Source organism: Camarhynchus parvulus, chromosome 3, assembly GCF_901933205.1.
Source record: "Camarhynchus parvulus chromosome 3, STF_HiC, whole genome shotgun sequence".
Lineage (NCBI taxonomy): Eukaryota > Metazoa > Chordata > Aves > Passeriformes > Thraupidae > Camarhynchus > Camarhynchus parvulus.
Window position 1 is genome coordinate 87,490,684 of NC_044573.1, and position 25,129 is coordinate 87,515,812.

Genomic DNA, 25,129 nt, shown 5'->3' on the forward strand with positions numbered 1-25,129 from the left:
AGATGTCACTCTGCTCTAAAAACTGTGTAGTGCCTGCCAGATGCTGCAGCTGTCCTCACACAACTCCAGTGGCTCTTGGTGGCCATGCCCAGGCAGCCAAATCCCACACACCTCGATATCTCCTTCTGTCTCAGGACCACATTGCCAAGTGAAGCTCATCTCAGTATGCAACCAAATCCCTGCATGCAGTCTTCCTCAGCTGCAGCCTGCACAGCTGGGACTTCAGAACACCCATTAATTTGTTTCTGTTGTGACGATGAACCTCAATTATGACAGTTATTAAATTTTGTATAAATATTCTATTTTATTCCAGTTTCAACAATTTAAATAAATCTTCCATTCTTTGATAATATCTGGCAGATAGAATGGATTTAACTGTAATAGAATGGAACTCTAAGAACTGAACTGTAAGAGGAAAATGTTTTCACAATCCCTGGAAAAATTTTCCTGTAGTTTTCATTAATCATGAGGTGTCTATTTTTGTTTTGGATTATATTAAACAGATGGACTTTCTTCCATGCAGCCCCACAAAAAAATCCTTTAAGGAAATTGCCTGGGCCCTCATATACAGTTTAACTAGATGTAAGCATTTTTATTTAAGACACAAGCTACATTTCTCAAAATATTTCCTGCTTTTTGCAGCTAGTACCAGGATTATTTGCATCTCCCTCATGGTTAAATTTATGCTTGCAAACAGCAGAAGAAACCAGGCAGAAGACCTTTCTTAAGAACAAAACAAAACCTATTTTAGTCTTAAAAGGAGTACATACTACGTAATTTTTATTCCTTATTTTCTGGTAATGTCTTTAATATTCTCCATTTCTTCAGTGCCTTGTAGGACAAGATACCCTGTTATGGAAAATAGGAAGTTCCAGGCTACAGGTAACATATCCATAATCATAAAATTTTATCTCTTCTCTGGAAGATGTGAAATTATAGAGGATTTCCAAAAGCTATTTTGTTAAGAGCAAACTGCTTTGCAGTCAATTCCCCAGGTAGATGTAGAGAACTTTAGTATACTTGCCTTTATGAGCTTATTTTCTTCTGATAAAAAGATGGTTTTTCTAGTATATATGAGTTCTCTGATTTATGTTTCAATCAAATGGTTCCTTCCACTCTGAAAAATCTGCAATGCTGAGCTGACCCTAAAGGGTCTTACATAAACTACAGCAATAGAACAAGATACACAAAAGATATCTATCTATCCACATGTTCCCATGATCCCTCTAAACACCTGGAAAACTCAAATCTTCATGTATTACTGATCCTTATTTGAAAAAGCCTACTTGATGATACATGAGAGATTTACTGGAGACCCACAAAAAATACAAGTCAACCCATAATTTGGATGAAAGTACAGCAATCAAAACACTTTTTAAAGGATTATAGCAAATCCTTGATAATCCTAATAGAATGAAAGAGACAAACCAAATTTGGTTAATGTATAAAACTGGAAAAGAAATTCAATGAAGCAGAATCTGCTACTACTGAGTAGCTGCAATTGATGAAAGAAAAAATAAAAGAGCTACATACAAAGAAGCATTCCCACAGACATAATGACTATCCACCAGATCAGCACAGCAGCTTTAAATTAAGTTCAGGAAAGGAAAAAGCATTACCAAGATCTTTGCAGTTATAAGACCACAGTTTTCAAACACTTTTTTGGCAAATCAGTTATTAGCAATAAAACACACATGTTAAATGTGGAACAGAGTGACCCCTATTGCACTGCCAACACCATGGACCTTGGAAAACTATAATCTAGAAGCTGGAAATACTGATAGAAAATGAAAACTATATCTTGTCAGTGGCTCAAACTGGTGTTACTCTTGTTTCTTGTAAAGAACCCTCAAAAGAATACAAGCATCTGACTTGCCAAATCTTCATGGATCCAAAGATGGGCAGACAAAAATGAACTCCCAGCCCTGCAGGTGACACCACGATGCCCTCCCTCTGCCTACCATGCTAGCACCGGCCTTAGAGAGTGTGATAACCAACATCCCATTGGTCAGAAATCCTACAAACATCTAAATGCTGACAAACTGATCCACATTTGACACTTAATCACACTGATACTCAAACAGTTACAAGCCTTCAAAATGGTTTAAAATTTCTCCACCACTGTAATTACAGGGAAACACTTATGAGGGTCACAGCACCTGAGCACTTGCACACAGTAAGACAGGGCAGGCTGAGGCCAGCCAAGCCTCCTCGAAGGGCACTGACTGCTGCTCTGCTCCTTACACCCACCACATAACCAAAGAGCTGTCCTTACAGGTCACACTGATGCAGCTGTATAGAGTTTTCAGCCACGTCTCTTTCCCATAGTAAGGAACCACTCAGTTAAATTAGCAGGGAGTAAGTTTAACAATAAATCATGCACTCTTTTTTTTCTCTTTTTTTTTTTTTTTAATATGGCAGATTCTGCGAAATTGGTCACAGAATGCAGCAGAAGAAAACAGTAAAACTGTGTTCCAAAAGGGATTGTAAAATTCCTACAGAATTGGTCCATTGCTGGCTATTAAGCAGGATGGGCCAGCCTGCATTTTTGGCTAAGAAAGTCCCAAAGCTCTGACAGAGAGAATCTGGCAGTAAATAACAGGTAAAAAAAAAATTCTATATGTTCCTATCCATTCCCAGAGAAAAAGCTCTGTGATAATTCCTTTAGTCCAAGTCTGTTTGGCAGCTGTCACCTGTTTAAGAAATAGCTAAGAAAAATTGGAACAAAGGCTGGGACAAAACCCTTCCAGAGCACAAAGAAAGAAAATCACACCTTGACTCACTAAGCAATCATAAAGGCTAAATTTAATTACTAAAACTAACTACTAAAGCAAAAATTAATTTGCACAATAAGAGGCAAAGGTTGCTTCTTAAAATGGTTTAATAATATTAGGAGAAATATTAGTTAAATCATGCAAATGGATTTAAATTCACTCTTATGGATCATGGTGTTCTGATTTGCTTTGTTTTGTTTTGTTATGGATCAGAAGCCAGACTCTATTCTGACAAAACTTTCCATAGCTTCCATTCGTAGTAATTTTAGTATGGAAGGATTAAAAAACCAAAACACTTTCTGTGCCACATTTCCCCAAATTTTCTAGCACTACATTTACTTGAGTGTCTGAGACTTGAGTATCAGTTTCTCAATTTCACATTTAAAGCTGTTTGTGGTCAGGAATAATGCAGGGCTATTGATCAAGAAGGTCACACAGAAGAAACACAACAAGTAACTAATTACTTTGACAGCCCAACTACCACTTGAATATAAAAGTAACAAAGCAGCCCTACTACAAGTTGCTTGTTTTTCTCTTGTGTATTTTCTGCAGGGATTCAATTAAAACAACTTTAATTAATCCAAACATCTAAATTGTCTAAGACAAAACAAAAATGACCCCTTCTATTTGAGACAGGTATTTAATGATGAGTTAAATGCAGGTATCAGTTTCACTGTAGAAAAAAATAATATAAAAGAAATATTTGACTCATATTTGAAATATAAAAGACTCATATTTGACTATGAGTTGAAATGAAAACCATTCTGGGTAATTCTCAGAATGCAGACTGCAGATTTGATGCCAGATACAGCACTTAGAGCTAGATACAGCTAGAGTGCTTTGAATCACCACCCTGACCACAGCTCTCAAGGAGGCTGTAACTCAGACCTTCTGAGGACTCAGGTACAACAATTTTTTTCCCTGTCTTCTCCCATGTTGAAGAAGAAGGATGACTAGCTGGAAAACTGGCTATCCTGTTACTACGCTGTTGAAGCTGGATCAGAGGAAGGAAAGTCAAACATCCTTTTGGTAAACCTCTTTCTATTTGTGGTTAAGTAACTTACTATGAACATGTTGCAAAGCATAGAAAAGAACAGCAATGTGCAAATGAAATCAACTGAAATAATAAATATTTATGTCTGCTACATTCTACCTGAGTGTCTTCCTCATTCATACTCTACTCTCTATGTCTGGTTTCTAAGTATAGCAATTAGCTGGGGGAAGTTTCTGCTTGGTCTTCAGAGTCGCTGGAAATTCCAGCAGATATTTATCTAACTCATAAAATGTTAACAAGAAAATTGCATGGCAAGAATAAAAGGAAATGTTCTTTTTAAAGCTTAATCAGCACATGTGAAACAATGATTACTTGAAGTATAAACCAGGCACTAACAGGTCAGATGGCAGTCCAATACACAACATATACCAGTCCAAACATTCTCTTCAAGCCTTTTCTCTGCAGAAAAGCCTTTCTTAGCTGAATGAAATTAGCACATGCATTCAGGAATGCTCTAAATATTACTACTGACATCAGGTGGACCCAAAAGAATGCAAATGAGTCCTTCTTTAAATATCACATCAAAGGAAGTGAATGTTGAGCACTTCAGGTACGCTTATTTTATTCCATTGTACTATTTAACTTCCAAGATCTTTACTAGTTATTTTTAGCAGGTTGAAACAACCAGTTACCGGTACACACACAATTATTTAATTGCTTTAATTTAAGCCAAATCAACAACCCCACTTTTAGCTGATACTTGAGAATAAAGAAATTTCTGATAAAGAACACAGGATCAATTCACAGTTGTGTGGATTTGTCCATTCAACTTTTCAAAAATCTACATTTGATCAAGTCCAGTGATTTTTAGAATGTCTTTTCCTCAGTCCAAGAAATAGTACATTAAGTGATATACTTGAAATGTATCAGTACATCATTTACTCAAAGCAACAAAAACAATTCACCAGAAATGGTTTTGAATGACAATCTGTTGTAGTAAACTGATGTCTTCCCACTTAAAACACATTGTCATATTACATATCTAAAATGTTAAAATGCAAAAAAATCCCAATTTCTATAGAAAAATCCACTGCAATACTAATACCAAGAAAATTTAGTTTCTGGTACTGAGAAAAAAGGTAGCGATGTTTCTAAGCATGCACATATCACAGTCTCTGCAATTTCCTAAATGCACAAGGCAAACATTTATTCATATTTTTGGGGAATATTACCATAAGAGACTATATTGCAATGAATACATCCATACCACCAAATTGTTTTCACTCTTAGTTTCAACCTAGATTCCTAGACTCCCTCAAAGCCAAGCTGAAAACATGACAGCTAAAGGCTCGACCTACACATCATCATTCCTTCAGGGGGAAAAAACACAGGTGAAACAACATGTGTCTTACTCCAGACAGAATAAGTTTATGCCAAAGCACTTCATCTGGCAATTAAAGCTCACTTTCTAGTCCAGATAACTATTGAGCCTAAAGTCTCTATGTGAGAATTTCTAAAAATACCCCTAATTATTTCAATGCATAGAAGAAACCGGACTCTTCAGAAGGGCCTGTGGGTTTGTGTATAAGCAGGTCTAGCTCATTGGAATCACTCATGGAATACAAATAAATCATCACTACCACTAATTTTGTGCTTAGAAGTCAGTTACTGCACTCTTTAACAAAGCTGCACCTTCAAGCACTCACTGCAGGACAATTCTTTCAGAATCACACTGGTTTAACACTCTTTTTCAGTTTATAAAATATTAACAAATTAAGAGATATTTTAACAAAATGATAAGCACTTGTTTATTAGAACATAGCTCATCAAGTCAGGAGAAATATTTTAAATAGCTATAACATGTTTACTAGAGGTATTTCTATTTCTATATTCATAAAACATCAGCAATAGGGGAGGAATGCTGGTGTCTAACCTCTATCAGCGTATGAGTTAGTAAAAAAGTGCCAGGGTAGCCATGAAAAGGACTATAGCATACAAGCACAAAACAGGGTACTCTAAGTACCATTTACAACTACTTATAGCATATGCCATTCATGTCCACAATGGGTTTACAACTAGAGCTCCTTTCATACTTCCTTACAACTTTAAAGAATTTCCCTTTGTTAACATTGAATTTAAATAAACAGTCTTAGATGTTAGCAGGGATGCCACCTCTTCTCTACATGATTTTCCCAAATTTTCAACTTTGAAATGGCATTACCTGAACAAAATATAATAAAAAATAGTTTCCCAAGTCTCTGTAGACAAAAAAAAAGGAGAAAAAATATATTATAATTATAGCTAATTAACATATTAATGTAAGGGCACTGTGGGGGGAAATAAATTTAAAAATTAGAAATCATGACGAACAAGCAGAAAGTGTGAATTAGTTGTGAGAGAACTGTTAGCTTTACAATTTAGAAAAGCAGGCTTTATTTTCCAAGCTGCAATAGGTCAGTGGGTCCAAGTTTATTACAGCATTTATTGTGGCCCCAGTCCACGCTGAATTCAATGGGAATCTTTCCATTGATTTAATACACTGTGGATTAGCAGCTATGCTGTCATGTCGTGTATCATCTTTGTCAACTGGGAATAATAAAGAAACTCAGATTAGCGTGCCTGAAGTTCTAGAAGTTTTAATTACCTGTTTCATTACAGCACTATTCTCATATTTATCTTCCTAACAGTAATTAACTCTTCTGTAATTATCGTATGGAATGAATTTAGTTAAAATAACTTGTCAGTCAGAATGAAGATAACCTAGGTTGGAAATAAAGTGTGCTCAAAATACATACAGCTACCTAGAAGCTATATTTGACAGAAAAACCTGCATTCAGTCTAAAAAACATGTTTGGACTTGCGGCACTGTGTAATTAACAAATGATTGCTGGGAGTATTGTGCAGTCAAAGCTGTCATCTCCCCCTTTCTCAAGCGAGAACAAAACTAACAACATCTGTTACATAGCTCAAGCACTCAGAAAGTCATCAGCAAGACTCTGTCTACCTCTACAATTTAGATATTAGAAGAAGGAATAAAGAAACAATACCAAAAAGTACATTCAACTAACCAAACCTACTTGTAAAGAAATAATGATGCATGGCACATGCCTACAAAAATCATCACTTTCAGCTGATTATGAATAAAAAAATCATCCCACCCAAATAACAAATAATTTTTTTATTTACAGGTAAAATTCAGAATTTTCAAAAAGAAACAGGTATTCTTTTAAGACCCACAAAATTTGCAGAGAAAATGCTAGTATTTATATCCCTCATGACTGTAATGCTAACACCTTTGAAAAGCAGGCCACCAGAGCTCAGGTCCTACTATCAGGGCGCCTCAGACTAGTAGAAAAGCATGAATATCAGCTCAGAAATGAAAAAAAAATTATAGACTCACACCAACTACTTTGTTGAGTATCCTGATCAGTTTTCTCTTGAAAACTGACAGGAAATAATTTGTTTATAGACTACTTACAAAGAGAGTGCTATTTTATAGCAGGGCCTAATTTAAGGTGATATAAAATCTGAAGGAGTATATAGTGCTCTGTGGAGTATTTCCACAAATAATTCACACAATACATGAACTTTTGAGCACTGGAAATACAACAGAATCTTCATGCTTTAATGTATGAAGAGATTAAAAGTAGAAATTTAATAATCAGACTAGGTGGATAAAAAATAAAGTAACACTTTCAGAAAAGATTTTTTTTCACAAGGCCTACTGTGCAGATATACAATAGAGGTTTTAGGTTTGCTTTTATCCTAAGTACTTCATAACTCAGGATGTAAATGCAAATACAAGATACAAATGTTGAGTAAATGTATCTTAGTACCTAAAATTGGTACAAATCAACATAACATCAACATCAGGAGCATCAAGAAAAACATTATGTGACATAGAGAGGAAAATAATATTAACAAAAAAACCCAAACTTTGTCTGCATACTACTATATTACTAGGTAAAGATTGTTCTTTCCTTTTTTCCTGTTTCTATCAATCTCAGCACAGTATTAAATGCAGAAGAATTACATTAACTTTATATTTGCTTTCCAAACACACAGGATATCTGGCTGTACCAGTTTGTTTTCAGGATTTCTGCATTATGAACACAATACAACTTCTGTTGTACTTTGTAGCGTATCTTGAACATGTTTCAAAAAGAATTTTGCTACCATTGCCTAGCATAAAACACACATTTTTTTCAGAGAAGGCATTGATCTGGCATTCCTGATGCAATTATAACAGACAAACCAGGGGTATAGGTATAACAGTGGGAGTCAGGTCAGAAGCTGAAGTCATGCTGTGCTGCTATCGCTGGCACAAATGAGGCCACATCTGAGGTCCTGCGATGTGACCTAAATATTGAGACAAAACTCTACCATTTTAAGTGTTTGCAGATGTATTTCTGAAAAATATGAGTTCTGGAGAGTAAACATGAGCAGTTGCAAATGCTCAGACATATTACTTGTGGCAGGAGAGCATATGCTGGGCCTAGAAGAGTGCTATAAATGTCCTGCCAGCTTTACCCACAAGCACTCACTTCAGGGCTCCCATCTGCATAATTGCAAACACAAGGAGCTTCCACGGAAACCCAACTCTGAAAAACCCTACCTATGTTAAAAAGCACAGTCAGGCTGGAATTAGGCTCAAAGAAATCTTGATTTATTCTATAGACATTTGGTCCCTAGAAACAATGTTTTTATCAAAACAGCCTATCATCAGTAAGATAGGTGACTAGCCACAGAACTACTTAAGTGACAGCAGGAAAATAAGCTTGATTACTACCTTTACCAAATCCTAAATTATTCTGTCCATACTGTCACATGTTATTCTACAGAGTGGGTAGAACTGGGACAGTCTGGTTAACTGAAGTTCTAAATAGTATTACTGAGGGAAATCAAGCACATCTCTTGAAATTATTTATTTATCTTTACAACCTACTTTTTCGGTTTGTAACTTTGGAGATTAATAAGAGTAATAATATACCAGAAAGTATTATGTCCAAAAAATAGCCACACATCTCAAAGGCTGGAGGCAATGGGAGTTCAGTTCACCTGTGCTCTCCATTCTAGATAGTTGCTCCTTAGATGTCTCAACATGTATCCATTTCACAACCACGTTATTTTTATTTGCTAAAGCAAGAGTGATCATAAGATGTCTATTTTTTAAATCATCAACTTAACAAATTAAGCCATGTCTAACACTAATGTGGCTGAATGAAAGAAATAAAGACTCTGCATGTCCGTTTATGTGGGTGGGGTATCCACACAATCCGCTGAGCTGTCCCAGGGCCACAGCTGCATGTGGCTGGTTAATGATATAAAGACATCCAGTGTCATCCAAGGCTTGTCTTGTGCTTAGGCAGCCTATTTGGCTGTGCCAGGGATGGCACAGCACAGTTCAATCCCTCTCTTACACACCAATGCCCTAACTATAAGGGCGGCCTACCAGGGAAGTTTACACTGAATTCCACAGAAGGGGAGCCTAGAGGAGGCACTTACACATTATATTTTAAATACACATTGGGCGAACAGCAGAAACAACAGAAGCAGTAAGTTGCACAAGATATCATTCACAGTGCCCAAAATCCAGCTCACTTTCCAACAGGCGAAAGCCAATTACCCTCCACTTGCATAGAGGAGCCCATATATGTCACAGCTGAAGATAGCTTTCATTTTCCACAGCCCAAACACACATTTTTACCTCAACATTTCTGCAATGAACTGCAGAAATGCTGCTTTTTGCTCCTCCTCCAGGCTCTGAATACATGGGAGTGCTGTGTTGGTCATGCAGGATGGTGTTACATCAGCAATAGAGGCAGATGGGCCGGGGTGACTCAAGTGTCTTACATTCCCTAATGGTGACCTTGAGGCAATCTCGTGGTCAGCATGTAGCCTTACTACTCTTCAGAACCTCCACTGATTATAAATGAAGGATAAAATGCAATTTAGCTTGCTCTATTAGGATTGTTTAAATTTTTTTTAATTGTTTACATTTTGGAAGTGTCCCTCTATAGTGTTTTGAGGTGATTTAAAAAGACTTCTTAGTACTTTTAATGTCTTAAATCTACCACCTCATTTCCCTTTAAAGCAAAATTATGGGACTTCAGTGATGGGTTTACATTACTATTTAAAATGTTATACTGTGAATGTTATATTATATATGTAATTTATGTTAACTTTAAACCAAAATACATTTCAGTAGTAGATACAGTTCATACTTAACAAATGCCATCACACTAGAAAGACAGCTGTTAAAGTATTAAACATTTAGTTTTCTTTAGGTTAGAAATGCCCTTTCCCTTCCATTTCTTAGATTAATTTCTTAAAAAATCAAAATGACCAGCTAACATTTCTTTTGTAAAAATGAAAAGAGGCAAACCAAGGCAAGGGACAATAACTGAACTCACTTTTATCTCAACACATTCGTTAAGGTGTACCAAATTACAATAAACCAAAATCCCTTCATTTGTATTTTATGATATTTAATTAACATTCAGTCTTTCTTACATATGGAGACACAACAGACTGTAAAAGTTTAAAACACCTCACAGTTATTTGGGGCAGAAAAAGAGGAAAAAATAAAGCCAAGGGAGGAATTATGTGTGGTTTTCACTTAAGCCAGACAAGTGGGAATAAAGTCTCTTGGGCATGATTTCTCAGTGTTTTGCAGTCTACTCAAAATGTTTGAGAAGGTTTTGGTGAATATATAAAAAATTTAAATTAAAAACTTTTAGAATTTTTCAGATAGAAATTATTTCCAACTCCTCATTAACAAAACTTTCTATCACATTTCAGATCCTGTAACTCAGACTACCTCCCATTACATTCAGTACCACAAAATTTCCGACTGTATAAAGCTGTATCTCTTTATCTTACAATTCTAAATGTAATTCAGAAGGCAATTCATCTGTAAGGCAGTGCTCCACCAACTGAGCTCTGTTTACTGCTCTTGGCCTGCAGAAGAATTGCTGATGGTTTGCTGACAGCTGGCTGTCTCTCAGCACTCAAAGCTGCTATCTTGGCTCATCTGCTTCAAGCAGCCTGCCAGCCTGGAAGGAAGCAAGGAGGAACAAAGGAGGACAAGGAGGAAACAAGGAAGGACAAAGCCTGGCTATCAGATATTAAGGGGAGGTAAAATGAGCCGCCCAAATACCGGTAAAGGAACAATGTCTTTGGAAAGAAGCAAAGCAAAAATGAAGCAGCACAGTCCCCAGTGAAGTAAGAAGCACAGGGATGCAGATAATGTGGTATAAGAAGAAGCATGGAAGTAAAAGGCCACTAAAACTGGGCAAAGGAAAGGCAGTGGTACATAGCGAAAAAATAGACTTTACAAATGTGATTAACAAGCATTTGAAAGAAGACAAACCATGTAATCTAGAAATGAGAAATGAGAGTCAAACCCATCCAGAGTCTTTCCTCAAGTAAGTAATTATTAATATCTAACTACACCACAACATCAACAGGATAGAATTCAATAATGAGACAATTTTATACCGTAAATCTCTCAGTATATACAACACTGATATGGTGAAGAATCTTTTCTTTTAAGGCATCTTTGACTTTAAGGGCTTGTTCATTGCTTTTAATTAAATTAAATTTAAAGAGGAACGGCAAAAAAACCCCAAGTATTTTTAAAAAAATGGACGGATCAACTAATTTAAAACAACATAAATTAAACATGAAGCATAATAGCTATTAACTAAAAAAATAAAATAAAAAAGACAAAACCCAACAAAACGAACAAATCAGTACATAAGGGTATGTCAACAATTTAATCACTTACAGGCTCTCCTCGATGTCCTTCTAGGCCTGGAGATCCAGGCTGCCCAACTTCTCCCTTTAAAATAAAAAAAGTCTTAATAAAACAACTTTATTTGCACAATAAAAATTATTATTTTAAATAGTAAATGATATTTTTAATCTAAGTAAAATTTCAAAGCAATATACATTGAGACTTCACCAAACAAACACCTCTTAACAGTTTGATACACAGCAAGAAGTGTCATCAATCCAACATTCTCTCATGTTGTGTCTGACAGCTGTCAAACAGCTTGCAAAAAGAGATGAGAGAAAATTTTCTGTTCCCTCAGAACAGCAAATTCTGGTAGAAAAAAATGCATAAAACAATAACAGACTGTCACTGTCTAATTGCTAGCATAAATAATAGTATGAAAAAATATTTCAACGTACTCAGAATACAGCAATACAAAAAATGATCAAATATTTGTCAAAGTATGTAAGATACTGAAGTATTCTGAAAATCTGAATAATTCCAGAAATAAAAGCACATTAAAAAGGCAAAGATACAGATATAGATGTAGATAGATATATACACACACACATGTATAAAATAATCTGGCACTAATCTACTTAAAATTATAAGAGCTGAACTTCAAGGAACAATGGGTAGCATCTGGGTTTCCAGCCATGTTTTTTCCACATTCTTTCCCAAAATTAATATTGTAAAAACCAGGAAAGCTCCTACAGAAATTTCCTTCAAAGACAGCCTGTTTTTTACTGTTCTGAATTTGATTACAGACCCAAAATGAAGCAATGTTTTATAGCAAGCAGATGTTGAAGTCAGGCTAACAAAATGTTTGAATGAAAAATATGGCTTCTATTAACTATTGTATTATAAAATTAATAAAACCTAATGAGCACATCATATTTTTGGTACTACAATAAGGAAAATAGTCCACAAAATGTCTTTCAGTTTAAATGTACACACATTCACACAATATTCTGAATTCTCTGTATATTGCTTACAAGCGTAAAACATATGAAAGTACTCTCCAAATTCATGCTTTAGCAACACAATGCTTCACTCTAAATTGCCAACAGTGAGAGTTAATATTTGATGTTAATGTTAACTGTGACTATTACCTGTCCATGTTATCAAATACCAGAGAAGAAAAAAATCTAATATCTATTTTTTTTCCTGTGTTCTGAAGTACCAGAGAAGAAATTTCTCCTCCAACTTAGCAATGACATCTGTGTATGTGTGTGCATACACACACACACACACACACACATATATATACATATATAAAATAAGAGAGGATTCATTTGAAATAAATTCCTGGAGGTAACCAAGCTCATAGCACAGATAACAGAAGTCTAGTCTGGACAATTGATGGAGGATTGATTCAGCTGACCAGACACCAGGAGTTGAATTCCACTGCTCAAATACAGACATTTGATTATATTTGAGTTACCCCATGGTATCTTGCCTACTCCCACTCCTGAAAGGCACTGGCTTTCCATAGGACTTAGGTCATATTTTTCAGCTCTCTGAGGATGTTTTGGACACTAATGCATTTCAAATGCACTAGCGGCTTTTTATGTGCACAACTAAGCCTTCTCTGAGCTGAATTACTCTCCAGACTCCACTGGCATTACCCTGGATCCATCCCATTGACAGCTGCTGCCTGGAAGGTTTTAGGTCTCTCACAGGTCTTGTGTCATATATTCCTGCTGCAGCAGATGTGACAGATATGCCAGGTGCATCCCCAACTGCACTAGACAAGCATGGTCACAAAACAGAAGATCCAGATCTCCAAAAACAGCAATATGAATTTAAAATTCAAAATGCAGTCCAAATTTTGCATTTTTGAACACTGAAGTAACATTAATCTTGAGCAGCCCTAGATAATTTCATTATTATTAAAAAAAAAAACCTTCTAGGAACAAAGCTGCTGTTGAAAAACTTCTTTAGATCAATTCAATTGAGCATTTACATCACATATTATTAAAATCTTTTCCCTGTGAACTTATAACTGATACTACAAGTCTATGTTTTCATAAATTAGAACACTGCAAGCAACAACTTGTCAAGCAAAACACCCAGTAAGCTCACAAACTGCAATATATTGTAGAAATACCAGGTCCTGTTGCCTTTTTTACAGTAGACACATTCTTAGTTGACTTGAAAATTGTTCTATGTCAAATATGAACAGCACTGCATAGTGACAAGAATAAGAAAACATACAAAAATATTAATCCAGTACTGAAGGTACTTTCCCCTAATTTTCCTGCAGCTCCTTTCAAAAGCAATTATGTTCTCCAGTGTATGCTTGTATATGAATCTCTTTAACAGAATCATAGGGTTAGAGAAACACACAAGGATGTCAGAGATAAAGCATAAACAATCTCTAGTGATCACTAATACACTCTTAATAAAAGCTTTTCCTTTGCTCACGGAACAATTGAAAACAATGAAATCTGCTCATTGCTGCAGTAAACTTTCACAGCTCCCAGTTACAACATTATTTTGATTTCCTGTAACACTCCACAGAATAATCTCAGTATGTTTGCACCATGAGCAATGCTATTGAAGACTTTTATCAAAATATTAATATCCATTTCTACATACCTTGAATCCAGGACTGCCTGGTAATCCATCTTTCCCATTTCTGCCAGGGTCTCCCTGTGGTAACATTGAACAGCAATCAGCAGGTAAATTAACTAGCAAAAGCTAATGACAAATTGTCTTCAGAAAACTTACAGATCGCCCAGGCAGTCCTGGCAACCCTGTATCACCCTTCTCTCCTTTTGAACCCTGAGAAAAACAACAAGTGGAAAGTAAGTAGTGCTCCATGTTTGTGCTGTAAATTCAATATATTTCACCGATAATTCAGGTATGTTATTTCTTATTTTGAAAAAGTACAGAAGATCTGTTTCTTTCTCCACTCAGGCAGTTGTCAATTAATAACTACAACTCCATTACATAAACAAAAATATGCTTCAAACTACAGACATGCTAACACAGGCGCTCTTTCAAATTGCTTAAAACTCTAGACTAAACACATGAAGAAAATATAAGGCCAGGTGAAAATATAGCTGTTAACACTGGATGGTCAACTATACTCCCTGCTTTATATAAATTACAAATTAGGACATCTCTCTTTCCATCTGCTATCAGCCTCACTCCTTTTATGTGCTCTTCTCCTCCCTCCCCTAACTCCTCTCCTGCTCTCTTGTTTGGTTATAAGTACATCTGTATTAAAAACCACAGACTTCTTTGCAATACAATTATTACACATGCCCTGTATATGGTGTGTTACACCATAGACATATTTACAAAAAATACATGCATTTTGTGCTATGTGCAAATGAATTACACCAGTCCCCTAGCAGAATGAAAAGGTTCTCAAAATATCCAAATAAGCAGAGCATGAGTTTGACATTACTAAATGTACATTAATCCAGTAAATTTGACATTACTAAATTTCATGTTACTAAATGTAAATACATCCATTAAAAGCATGGAAGATTCTTCTGAGCTGTAAATAAAGAATTACACTTTCTGTGAACAGGCATGCTATAAAAATATTAGTTATGTTGTCTGGGGTTCCCATGCCCAGGCTCCCAGTGGGAATGTGGGGGCTCCATGAGGGGAGGCCGGGGCTGCCCCAGTTGGACACAGCTGGTTCCAGCCAGACACAGCTGGTTCCAGCCAGACACATCTGGTTCCAGCCAGACACAGCCAGTTCCAGCTGGGCACAGCCAGTTCCATCTGGTTCCAGCCAGACACAGCCACTTCCAGCTGGGCACAGCCAGTTCCATCTGGTTCCAGCCGGGCACAGCCGGTTCCAGCCAGACACAGCCGGTTCTAGCCGGTTCCAGCCGGTTCCAGCCAGACACAGCTGGTTCTAGCCGGTTCCAGCCGGTTCCAGCCAGACACAGCCTGTTCCAGCTGGGCACAGCCAGTTCCAGCTGGTTCCAGCTGGGCGCAGCCAGTTCCAGCCAGACACAACCAGTTCCAGCTGGTTCCAGCCGGTTCCAGCCACGCACAGCCAGACACAGCCGGTTCCAGCCTGTTCCAGCCAGACACAACCGGTTCCAGCTAGTTCCAGCCGGGCACAGCCAGTTCCAGCAGGATCCAACTGCCCACTGCAGGGTGAGGCTGAGCCACAGCCAGGGTGGGAGTGCGGAATGAGTTTAACAAGGGACATAAACACGACACCAGCAAAATGAGGAAAGAGGAGGAAAGTGGCAGATCTGCAGACAGCAAGAAGAGGGTGCTGGAGCAGAGATTCCCCTGCAGCCTTTGGAGGGGCCATGGTAGAGCTGTGGTAACCAAGGTGCAGCCCATGGAGAATCCGTGCAAGGCCAGGTTTGCCATGAAGGCCCATGGCCCACGGGAAGGACCTGCCCTGGAGCAGGGGAGGAAGGTGAGGGGAAGAGCAGGGAGAAGCTGTTAAAGACTACCCTACCTCACTCCCCATCTCTTATCCCATGAAGGAGAGAAGTTGAGCCTGGGAAAAGACAGGGTGGAGGAGAAGGGGATTTAGTTGGGGTTATTTTTGGTTTTTTTCCTCACTATCCAGACTTATTTTAGTTGCCAATAAATTAAATTAATTTTCCCCAAGTAACCACTGGTTTGCCTGTGAAAGTAACTAGCAGGTGATCTCTCTTATCTGGACCATCAAGCTTTTCCATCTTACATTCTCCCCTGTACTGCTGAGAAGGGAGATTGAGAGAGGTGCCTGGGGGTTTGCACCAGGCATCCAGTCTAGGTGACCCCATCACAGATACCAATAGCATTTTGCTTTAATTTATGTTTATAAAGTCACTTGCCTTTTTTCCATATATTCCTGGCACTCCCTGATCTCCTTTAGGACCTCTTTCTCCCTAGATAAAATTGATGTGAGCAAGTTAATTTTTAAAATTGAAGTAATTACATAAAGATATATTTATATATAAATAAAGTATACATGTATAGCAGATACAAAGAAGGTAAAGAGCTCCATGTAACCCCAAGCCTTAAACACAAATTCTGAATTTGCACAGCCTTCCTAGAGGAGAAGGCCAGAATGCCCCACACTGATGGTGAGACAATCCACAGCTTGCAGGCTTAAGGGTTCTACTTTCTATAGAAGACACTTCGTGATTTTCATTGCTTCAATAAAAGCAGGAATCTAAGTGAAAATTCAGCTCCTTGGAAAGGGCTGGACTTTTCTGAAGACCTTATTTGAAGAGTTAAAAAAATAATTTGGAAAAACTAAGAGGTAAATTCTGTTGAGTACTAACATAGATGAGCAAAAACTATGGGGAAAATTGTTTTGGGGAACACACACATAAACTAAAATCACTGTGATAGACCAGAACTGTTCTTCAAAATGCTGTCACTCAAGTAGAATGACATAGAAATGTTTTTATTTTTTTAAACATTATTTGTGATGAAGAATCCTCTAAGTAGTAGTAAAATCAAATTAATACAAAATCCCAGAGAGCAAAAAAGAAATTAAATAACAGGAGGTTTCTATTGTTTGGTATCTATGTAATGAAGTCCCATGGCATGTCTATTCCCTAAATATCACCTTCATAACTATTGATCTTGAGCAATTAATCCAATTCTCTGAAATAGTATTGTATATAGACATGTTTACCCTTTATATTGAACTACAGGGCAAGCTGAAACACAGGAATATTCTAACAAGAAATATTTCATTTCAACCTTTGGTGCTGGCATCCCATGTAATCCAGGAAAACCAGGTAGTCCACTGTCACCCTGAAACAGCAAACATATTTTAAATCCTTGTATCAAAATAGTGGTAATATACTACAACAACATTCATATTCTTGCGATCAAGAGATCAACAAATAGTGGAAACATGTAATATATCACAGTATCAACTTCATAACATTGGTATGATGACCAATAAGAGGTTTTTTTATCTTTAAACAAAATTCATTACATAAAAGAAAAACCTTAATCACTAGATTTTAGACTAAATATACAGTAATCTTTTAGTAAGTCTTACGGAGGTTCAAAAGCAGCAATTTATGACCTTATGAAATTTCCTGCCAGCTTAGTCTGGATAAGTGAAGTACTAAAAAATAAGATATTAAGTATCTACTCTACAAAAGAAACTAAATTAAACCAAAATACACTTACAGAACAACTTTGGCAATTTGACAAATGAGTTCTCATTTCAGAGGAAGAAATAATCCACTTAGGTTAAAAGAGTTAGCAATTGAAAACACAAGGCAAAATACCAGTTCTTTTTATTGTTCTCAGAGGTGTCAGGTATCAGGAATTCCAAACTTTTGCTGTTGGTACCTGACAATTTGTCTTCAAGTTCTTTTGAGCAATAACAATGAAATCCTGAATTACAACTTGTCACTACTTGATTTGAAACAATAAAACCAATCCTACTTGCTTGGTTCAGTAGACTACTTCTCATGAAAAAACAGCTAACCACAAAATCATTTTTGGGCAATCAGAATGCTTTCTTTCTGTTAATACCTACTTTTATATTGAACAATGTATTTCAATTTGTTTAATATATTTCAGTCAGATAGACGGAATAGTAAACTATGCTTAGAAAGTTATTTCATATAATATTTCAAATTCTAAGACAAGGGTTAAACCAGGACATGTCTCAGTGCTGTTTATCAAAGCCATTCATGCCTAAGCAGATTTGGAAAGGTCTGTCATGTGTTTGCAGTAAACAGGAACATGACCACAGGAATGACAGCTTGTGGGTTAATGCTATCATAATATCTCTCAACAAATAATTATTAAAAGCAGACAATGGAATGGAGTTTAAAAATCAGCAAAGGTTATAAAATTAACACTTCATATATCCATTGCTTTTTAATGAAAAAGTGTGGAGTCTTGATTTCTACTCAGAAGTGGTGGTTCAATTATTGGATAAACTAAAACGTTTGGAAATGAAAACAATTTTAAATTAGCTGCTACAGAAACTTTACAAGTAATGGGATGAAATAAAGAGATGAAAATTTGGGCAGAATTTCCAGGAAAAAATTCTAATGGCAAGACCTATTTTACAATGGAAATGTTCTCTAAAACAGTGGTGGAAGCCCTATTTCTTGGCTTATTTTACACAAGGCTAGACTGAGCAATAGGAAATATTCTCTCTGTCACAACCCTACACTGTGAGGCAATTAGAGTTTTTCATCAGCAGCATCTTAATTTCTCCACATAGCCCAATACTGACTGATTAGATTAACTTCTACAATCAATTAGATTGAGATGAATTAAGCACAGAACACATAAGCAATTTTCAGCTCTAACCATGAATTTGAGAATTCTGCTAAACAGCAATGAATTTAAGGATCTAGTTATCGGAAACTTTAGAAAGAAATTCTAAGATCTGTTGGGAAAATAAGTACTTGTTTTACAGAAAGGGCTTTGGAGTTTTAATGAATCAAAACCAAAATAATTGTCATTACAATCAGCTTAGAACTTTTCTAAACATAGGGCAGAAATGTAAGAGAAGGCCACAGCCAATGGGCAGTTTATTCACTGTGTATACAGAAGACCCAGAGTCAAGTTTATCCTGATTACCAGGAGACACTTACATATAAGCTTCTACATCTGCTATATCTCCAAGCTACTGGCTACACCTCAGCTAGAATTTTCCACAAAAAGTTTTGGGTTCAGTTAGCCAGTGTTTTCTGATATAAAGTGCCATTCAGGAATTCCTACCTAAATCATCTGGATACTCACTTAAAAAGGGTGAAAAGAATTAAAAAGAAACCATTCTGACAGATGTCTCTATTGCGCTTCCAGGTACCCATACTTAGATACACTTTCTAAGTATATGTTATTCAGTGAATTAAAGTTGTTACTGGCAGTGCCAAAGCCTATATAAACTTTAATTTAAAAAAAGGGCCAGAATCAGCATTTAAATTTAGGATTCTCAGTCCTTCCTTATTACCCTTTTAGGAAACAATTCTCACAGAACATTCATGTGAAAATACTGATACTATTACCTGTACAACCAAAAATTATAAAAGGTAAGAGTAAAAGCTTTTTATCTATCATTCTGGTTTAGGTTCTTTTACCTTTGCCCCATCTTTTCCTGGTTCTCCCTTGATACCTGGCAAGCCACGAGGTCCCTAGATTGAGAAAGAAATCAACACCAGCTCAAATACTGATAATACTAATACAATCTGATACAGAATTAGACACAGAACATGTGCCAGAACATGGGCCAGAGACCAATGTGTCAGCTGCCTGGTTCCAACATTTCTGTGACTGGACACAAAAGCAGAACTAAGCACAATGTGTACACAGCATGAATGAACATGGCACACTATCATAATCCATGACTGAGGAACACTTAAACAATTTTTTCCTCTAACCAAGGATCACCCCAGGAAAAAAAAAGAATGTCACACAGCCCTATTAGCCTGTTCAAAATCACAACCTGTCTGCGTGTGAGGCCAGAGATGTCCCCTTCAATAGCCCACCAGACTGCCTCCACATATGCCATTTTGCAGGCTTGCTCTTGGCCCCAGCAGGCTGTCAGATATTTAATTCCACAAACTAGTAAATCCTTGACTATCATTCAGACTGGACCGGGCCACAAGTAAAATACAGCACAGGTTTCCAACAACTGTCTCTGGAAGGACTACTAAATTAATACAACAAAGAAAAAGAATTCTCTCCCATCAATCTGGGCTTTATGTGAAAACTTGCTTGGGACTTGCGAATTGTGGGCAATCCATCACTGTGACAAGACTTCAGATCACTGGTAGTGATTCACAGAAAAATTGAACAAACTACTGTTTGGCTTCTCAGTTGGGATAAAAATGTCTAAGCTGCGGCTGAGTCCATCTTCTAGAGGCTTTACCTAGCCCTGTTTCTAACTGTTAGCCTACCTACAAACCCCAAAGCCATGTGAATTTTAAAGCAATTCACCCAGGGATGGCCCCTGATTCATGACACCCCTAAGTCCTCTTCATTCCTCACACCTCAGCTCTCAATGACAAACGAGATACTGAGAGAGACTTAGCAGGATTTGTCTCAGATATTCAAATTCTAGGAATGAAACAGAAACTTACTTGAATCCCTGGAGTTCCTGGGATACCTGGAGTTCCTGCTGATCCCTGGTATCCCTAAGGAAAAGAACCAAGACTTGTGACTTTTCAAAAGCAACATACACAAATTTCCAAATACCTATTTAAAAAGAAAAAAACCATCCTCGTGCTTACTAAAGAACTTTTGTCACAACCCTATAATTTTAGGTCACAGATTTTAGCAACTGCTATGGCAATCATACATTTGGGATTTAGATTTCAGCTTTCAAAAGTTTTCATATCTGCAGCTGAAGTTCTCATCCTCCAGACTTTAGCTAAAACCAGTCATTTTAGAATTGTGACACAAAAGCATAACAAACATATTGTTTTATTTTCCACAGGGTAAAAAAAGAAATTAATCCACATATGTAGCACATTTTTTTCTCTCTCTCTTAAGAAAAATAGCTGAAACTGGCCAAGACTTTTAAAGGTTTTTATCCAATTACAGAAATCAGCTTAAACAAACAAGTTATGTTCTAATACATTATGCATCTAGTTTTATAATATCTCTACATAATAAAAATTCCATTCTTGATACTAAGCACTTAGCTATGAACTTGAAGGTATATAACAGTCTATACAAACAAAAAATAATTTGAATGACTGAGACTACAAAAAGAAATACTAAATAATTCATGAGTTAAAAAGAGAATTTCAGGAATGCTTTGCTAGAAATCAACATTGGCAGAACAAGAGAACCTTTAGAGAAACCAAAATATATGTCTATATTTTAGTATATTTTATTCAATTGGTACAGCAAAGATAGCCAGTTTTCATGCAAAATTAACAAGGGCTTTAAAAAAATCCTTTAAGTGAGGCAAGTTACTGAAGAATAAGAATTTTGCATAGCTCATTTAAAAACATGTCCTTGCAGTAGACAAAATGAGCTACCAAGAGGATTTTTTAAAGAAAACATATAAAGCAAGAAGAGAAGTTGTTCTATAATATTCTTAGGCTACATTTCAGCAGGCAGACAAAACTAAGTTTGATAAATCCCATTAAATGGGCTATCCAATTTCAAATACCCAGAATCTGATCTTGATTGGAATTGAGAGAAGTAATAATCCTATTTCCAAATGGGTGTCAAGCTTAAAACTTTGGCAAAAACATTTCCAGGAGTGATTTCCACACTGGTAAAAAGGCACTAATAGAACGTTTTCAGTACAAGGGAGGTAATGTGTTTGTCGGATTTCTTCTTTAAATCAGACAGAGCTTCCTGGGAATAATAAACAGAGCTAAAATTATTTGCTGGGTTAGATCCAAGAGAGTCCTTGCTGTGCCCTCTTCCCAAAAGACATTTGAGCAGTTGCCCGATGAGCCAGCTGGTAATGTTTAATACAGAAGTAAACAGAATTCTAGGTCTCTGTCATACACGGATCCTTTATCAAGCATTTTACTTTTAGTGCTCAAGGCAGTTCTAGCAAAATCAGTTTTAACTGTAAATGGTAAAGTATCCCTAGAGCGCTTATAGGACTCCTGGGTAGCTGAAACAATTCATCAAATCAAAAAATGCCTCTAAAAGTTTATCCATTTTCTTCTTCTCCAAAAAAAAATCGCTGCGACTTTCTGTAGGATATAATTCTATACAAATAAAACTCTATTTCACAACTTAGATCTCTGCAATTCAATTGTCTTCTCCCTCTAACTGAGCAGGGGAAGTAGAAGAGGACAATTTCCTGGCTGAACTGAATTTCAAAATCACAAGATGAATGGAGGACAGAAGAAGAGTTTTCAGCTTACAAAACTGCATATTTAGCTCAGGGCTAAATATTGTAATGTGATTTCAATACAAATGAAACACATTGTCAATGTGTTCTTCTAATGGAAAGCTGGAAGAGCAAGATTCAAAAGGAAATTTACAGAAAGTCACAAAAGCTAGAATCACTATCTGGTGCAAATAGCATAGCAATTGTTTGGGCAAATTAAAAAACACCTTCTATAAAATAAAAAAACACAGATTTCATAAAAAAAAGAGTATATATTTGTATCACTACTTGTTTTGCAGTATGGATCATCAATCTACATACTAATGCCTACAAATTTTTTTTGCACTAAAGTCAGCTCAAATCCTCTTTCCCTAATCACAAAGCCCTCAGTAGGAGTACCTGTGTGACATACATACGTATCTGCAAGAATAGCAGTGCCATAGCTGCCATTTTATGCAAAATTAACAGAAGTGAAATCTCACTTTTTAATTGAGTTCAGGACTGGAGGTTCTCTTTCAAATAGAGTGAACACATTATATTTGCCACCAAACCAGCTAATTTTTATCTGAGTTTGGTCTTCTCTCATAAACTTTCCAAATAGCATGAGAAGTGTTATAGTTAACTCTGAATTTGATATTCAGTTTAGAATGCAGTTGCCTGAATACAGGCAGCTCCTGCCTTTTGAGACTCCTTAGAGACTCATCCAATGTTAGAAGACAGTGGCACAAAATATTTGGAAGGCAATAATTGTCTTGTAATGTGGGCAAGAAAAAATACCTTACAGCATAAAAATCCCATACTTTTTGTGGTATATTAGTTAAATAGTTGACTACTATGAGAATTTAGACACCCTGTGTCTCTGTACCCATTTAAATCCTAAATGTATGCGCCTTAAAATGAATGCCACCTACAATTTTTCATCAATGTTGTCAGTCAGCACTACTCCACAGCACTTTATATTCTCATTTATTATTTTACATCAGTTCATCTGAAATCAGGATTACACAAAATTTACCTCGCCGTTTACTGTTGTGAGAATGGGACTGATAATTTTTTAGTGAAAATCCTTAAAAGGAAAGTGATAAACAGCAGGACATTGAGATTAGTTTTGTCCCAGATTGCTGGGTATTTGAAAAAATCACAGATAAAATGAAACTTTGGAATTTAAAGAAAATGGCAATAATTTCCAAATAGTTCTAAGGAAGAAGACTGAACACACTTCTTAGGTCAAAGAACATATAATAGCCACAAAAAATTAGCAATCATCCTTACTGGAAAAAGAAACTTAGATTGCCTGTAAGGGAAAAAATTGAGCAAGAAGGACGTATGATGAGAATTGCAGAGAACTCGAGCACAACGGCAGAGGAAAGCTCAGTATATCTTCAATGCATTTGCACACCTAAAGGACAAAAGTTCAGACAGCATTCCTAGGTATATCTCTTCTGATTAGGATAAAATAAAAATAAAAATAAAAATTAAAAAAAAATAATAAAATAAAAATAGAGGATTTATGGATAAGTCAATGAGAACTGCACTGCACACTCCCATAATGAAAAGCTTTTGGAGTCAATGGACAACATCAACAACAAAGGCATGAACACAAGATTGCTTGGGAAAGACAAAGGGAGAAGTAAGCAAGCTCAGTTTGGCTAGGAAGGAACCAGGGATCAACAGTAATGGTCTAAAGATATACAAGGACTGTAAACACTAAGTAAAAAGAACTATTTAGGGTGATGTAACTAAGCACAATGGAATTCAACTGCAAAAGGAAAATTTAACTTGGCGTTAAGGAAACACTGAAAGTCTGCAGATCTCTTGTGGGAGTTTCTTGCAGAAAATCTGTAAAGCACAACTATCTAAAGCATTACAAGACAAGTCTTCAAACTCTTTTCATAAAATACATTACATCTTAACAGAAATTGCTGTAACTATGCAGACATGTACCCATGTTTATTATTTCTGCATTTCATTACACTTTCCTCCATCAGCTACTCCATCATCTGCCAAGGCCTTCATAATTCAGAGCCCCTAGCAGAATATTTTACCTAAACACAATGTTCTCAAATAGCACAGAGGAAAAAAGATCCAACAAGATCATTAAATAAAAGGCTGTAAATCCAGCTTTAAAAGTTCACAAGCTTCAGGCTATTGGAGAGATAGGATGATATACCAAGGGAGTCTAACTTCCTGCTCACTGTTTAGATGTTCATCCTTATCATATCCTCTGCCTTTGGCAGCTGCTTCAGGTAGTGATGTGGTCTTTTGTCTGAACTCTACAGCTGTCTCTGCAGCACAAGTCAGCATCAGGCATTGCTCTGATTCCAGACTTGTAGGTCTCAGGAAAGGCACTACATGACTGTATCAGAACAGAGCAGAAAGATTTCCTCTAACAATAAAAAGGCCACAGTATTACTGAGTAATATGTATTTTCCTGGAATTGAGAATAGCATTTCACAGCTGAATTATCAACTCTGTCTATGAAAGTTTTCTGAGAACAGTAGCTGCAGAGTTTAGAACAACTTAAATCCCAGGCAAGCCATCTGGGAACACACAGGGAATTCTATGTATATGTGAAACTATTACCCATTTTTATTCCAAAAGTATTGTTGAAATAGCTCATCATTGCTCTTATAGTAAGTAAGTACATCACAAAATATTTGGCCTTCAGTTGGTCACCAAATATTAAGCTCAAGGTAATACAGCTGTAATAATGTTCTATAATATTTTAAAACTTATATTGGAATGATCGGAAATTACTTATTATGTGAGGCTTTTGATACCTTATGAACTCCATATCTATTTTTATCAGTAAAGTT

General features: G+C 36.4%; 1 protein-coding gene across 2 annotated transcripts in view; it reads right to left on the reverse strand.

Annotated features, from left to right (window-relative positions):
* The window catches only part of COL21A1 (collagen type XXI alpha 1 chain), an 89,070-nt gene that overhangs the window by 22,194 nt on the left and 41,747 nt on the right, over nucleotides 1–25,129 (reverse strand). For both annotated transcript variants that reach the window (XM_030946179.1, XM_030946180.1), the window contains exons 11-17: nucleotides 20,593–20,646; nucleotides 19,591–19,644; nucleotides 17,234–17,287; nucleotides 16,354–16,407; nucleotides 14,279–14,332; nucleotides 14,147–14,200; nucleotides 11,558–11,611 (exon numbers count right to left, since the gene is read on the reverse strand). In XM_030946179.1, coding sequence (XP_030802039.1) covers nucleotides 11,558–11,611; nucleotides 14,147–14,200; nucleotides 14,279–14,332; nucleotides 16,354–16,407; nucleotides 17,234–17,287; nucleotides 19,591–19,644; nucleotides 20,593–20,646 — 378 coding nt within the window. The remainder of the gene's footprint in view (nucleotides 1–11,557; nucleotides 11,612–14,146; nucleotides 14,201–14,278; nucleotides 14,333–16,353; nucleotides 16,408–17,233; nucleotides 17,288–19,590; nucleotides 19,645–20,592; nucleotides 20,647–25,129) is intronic.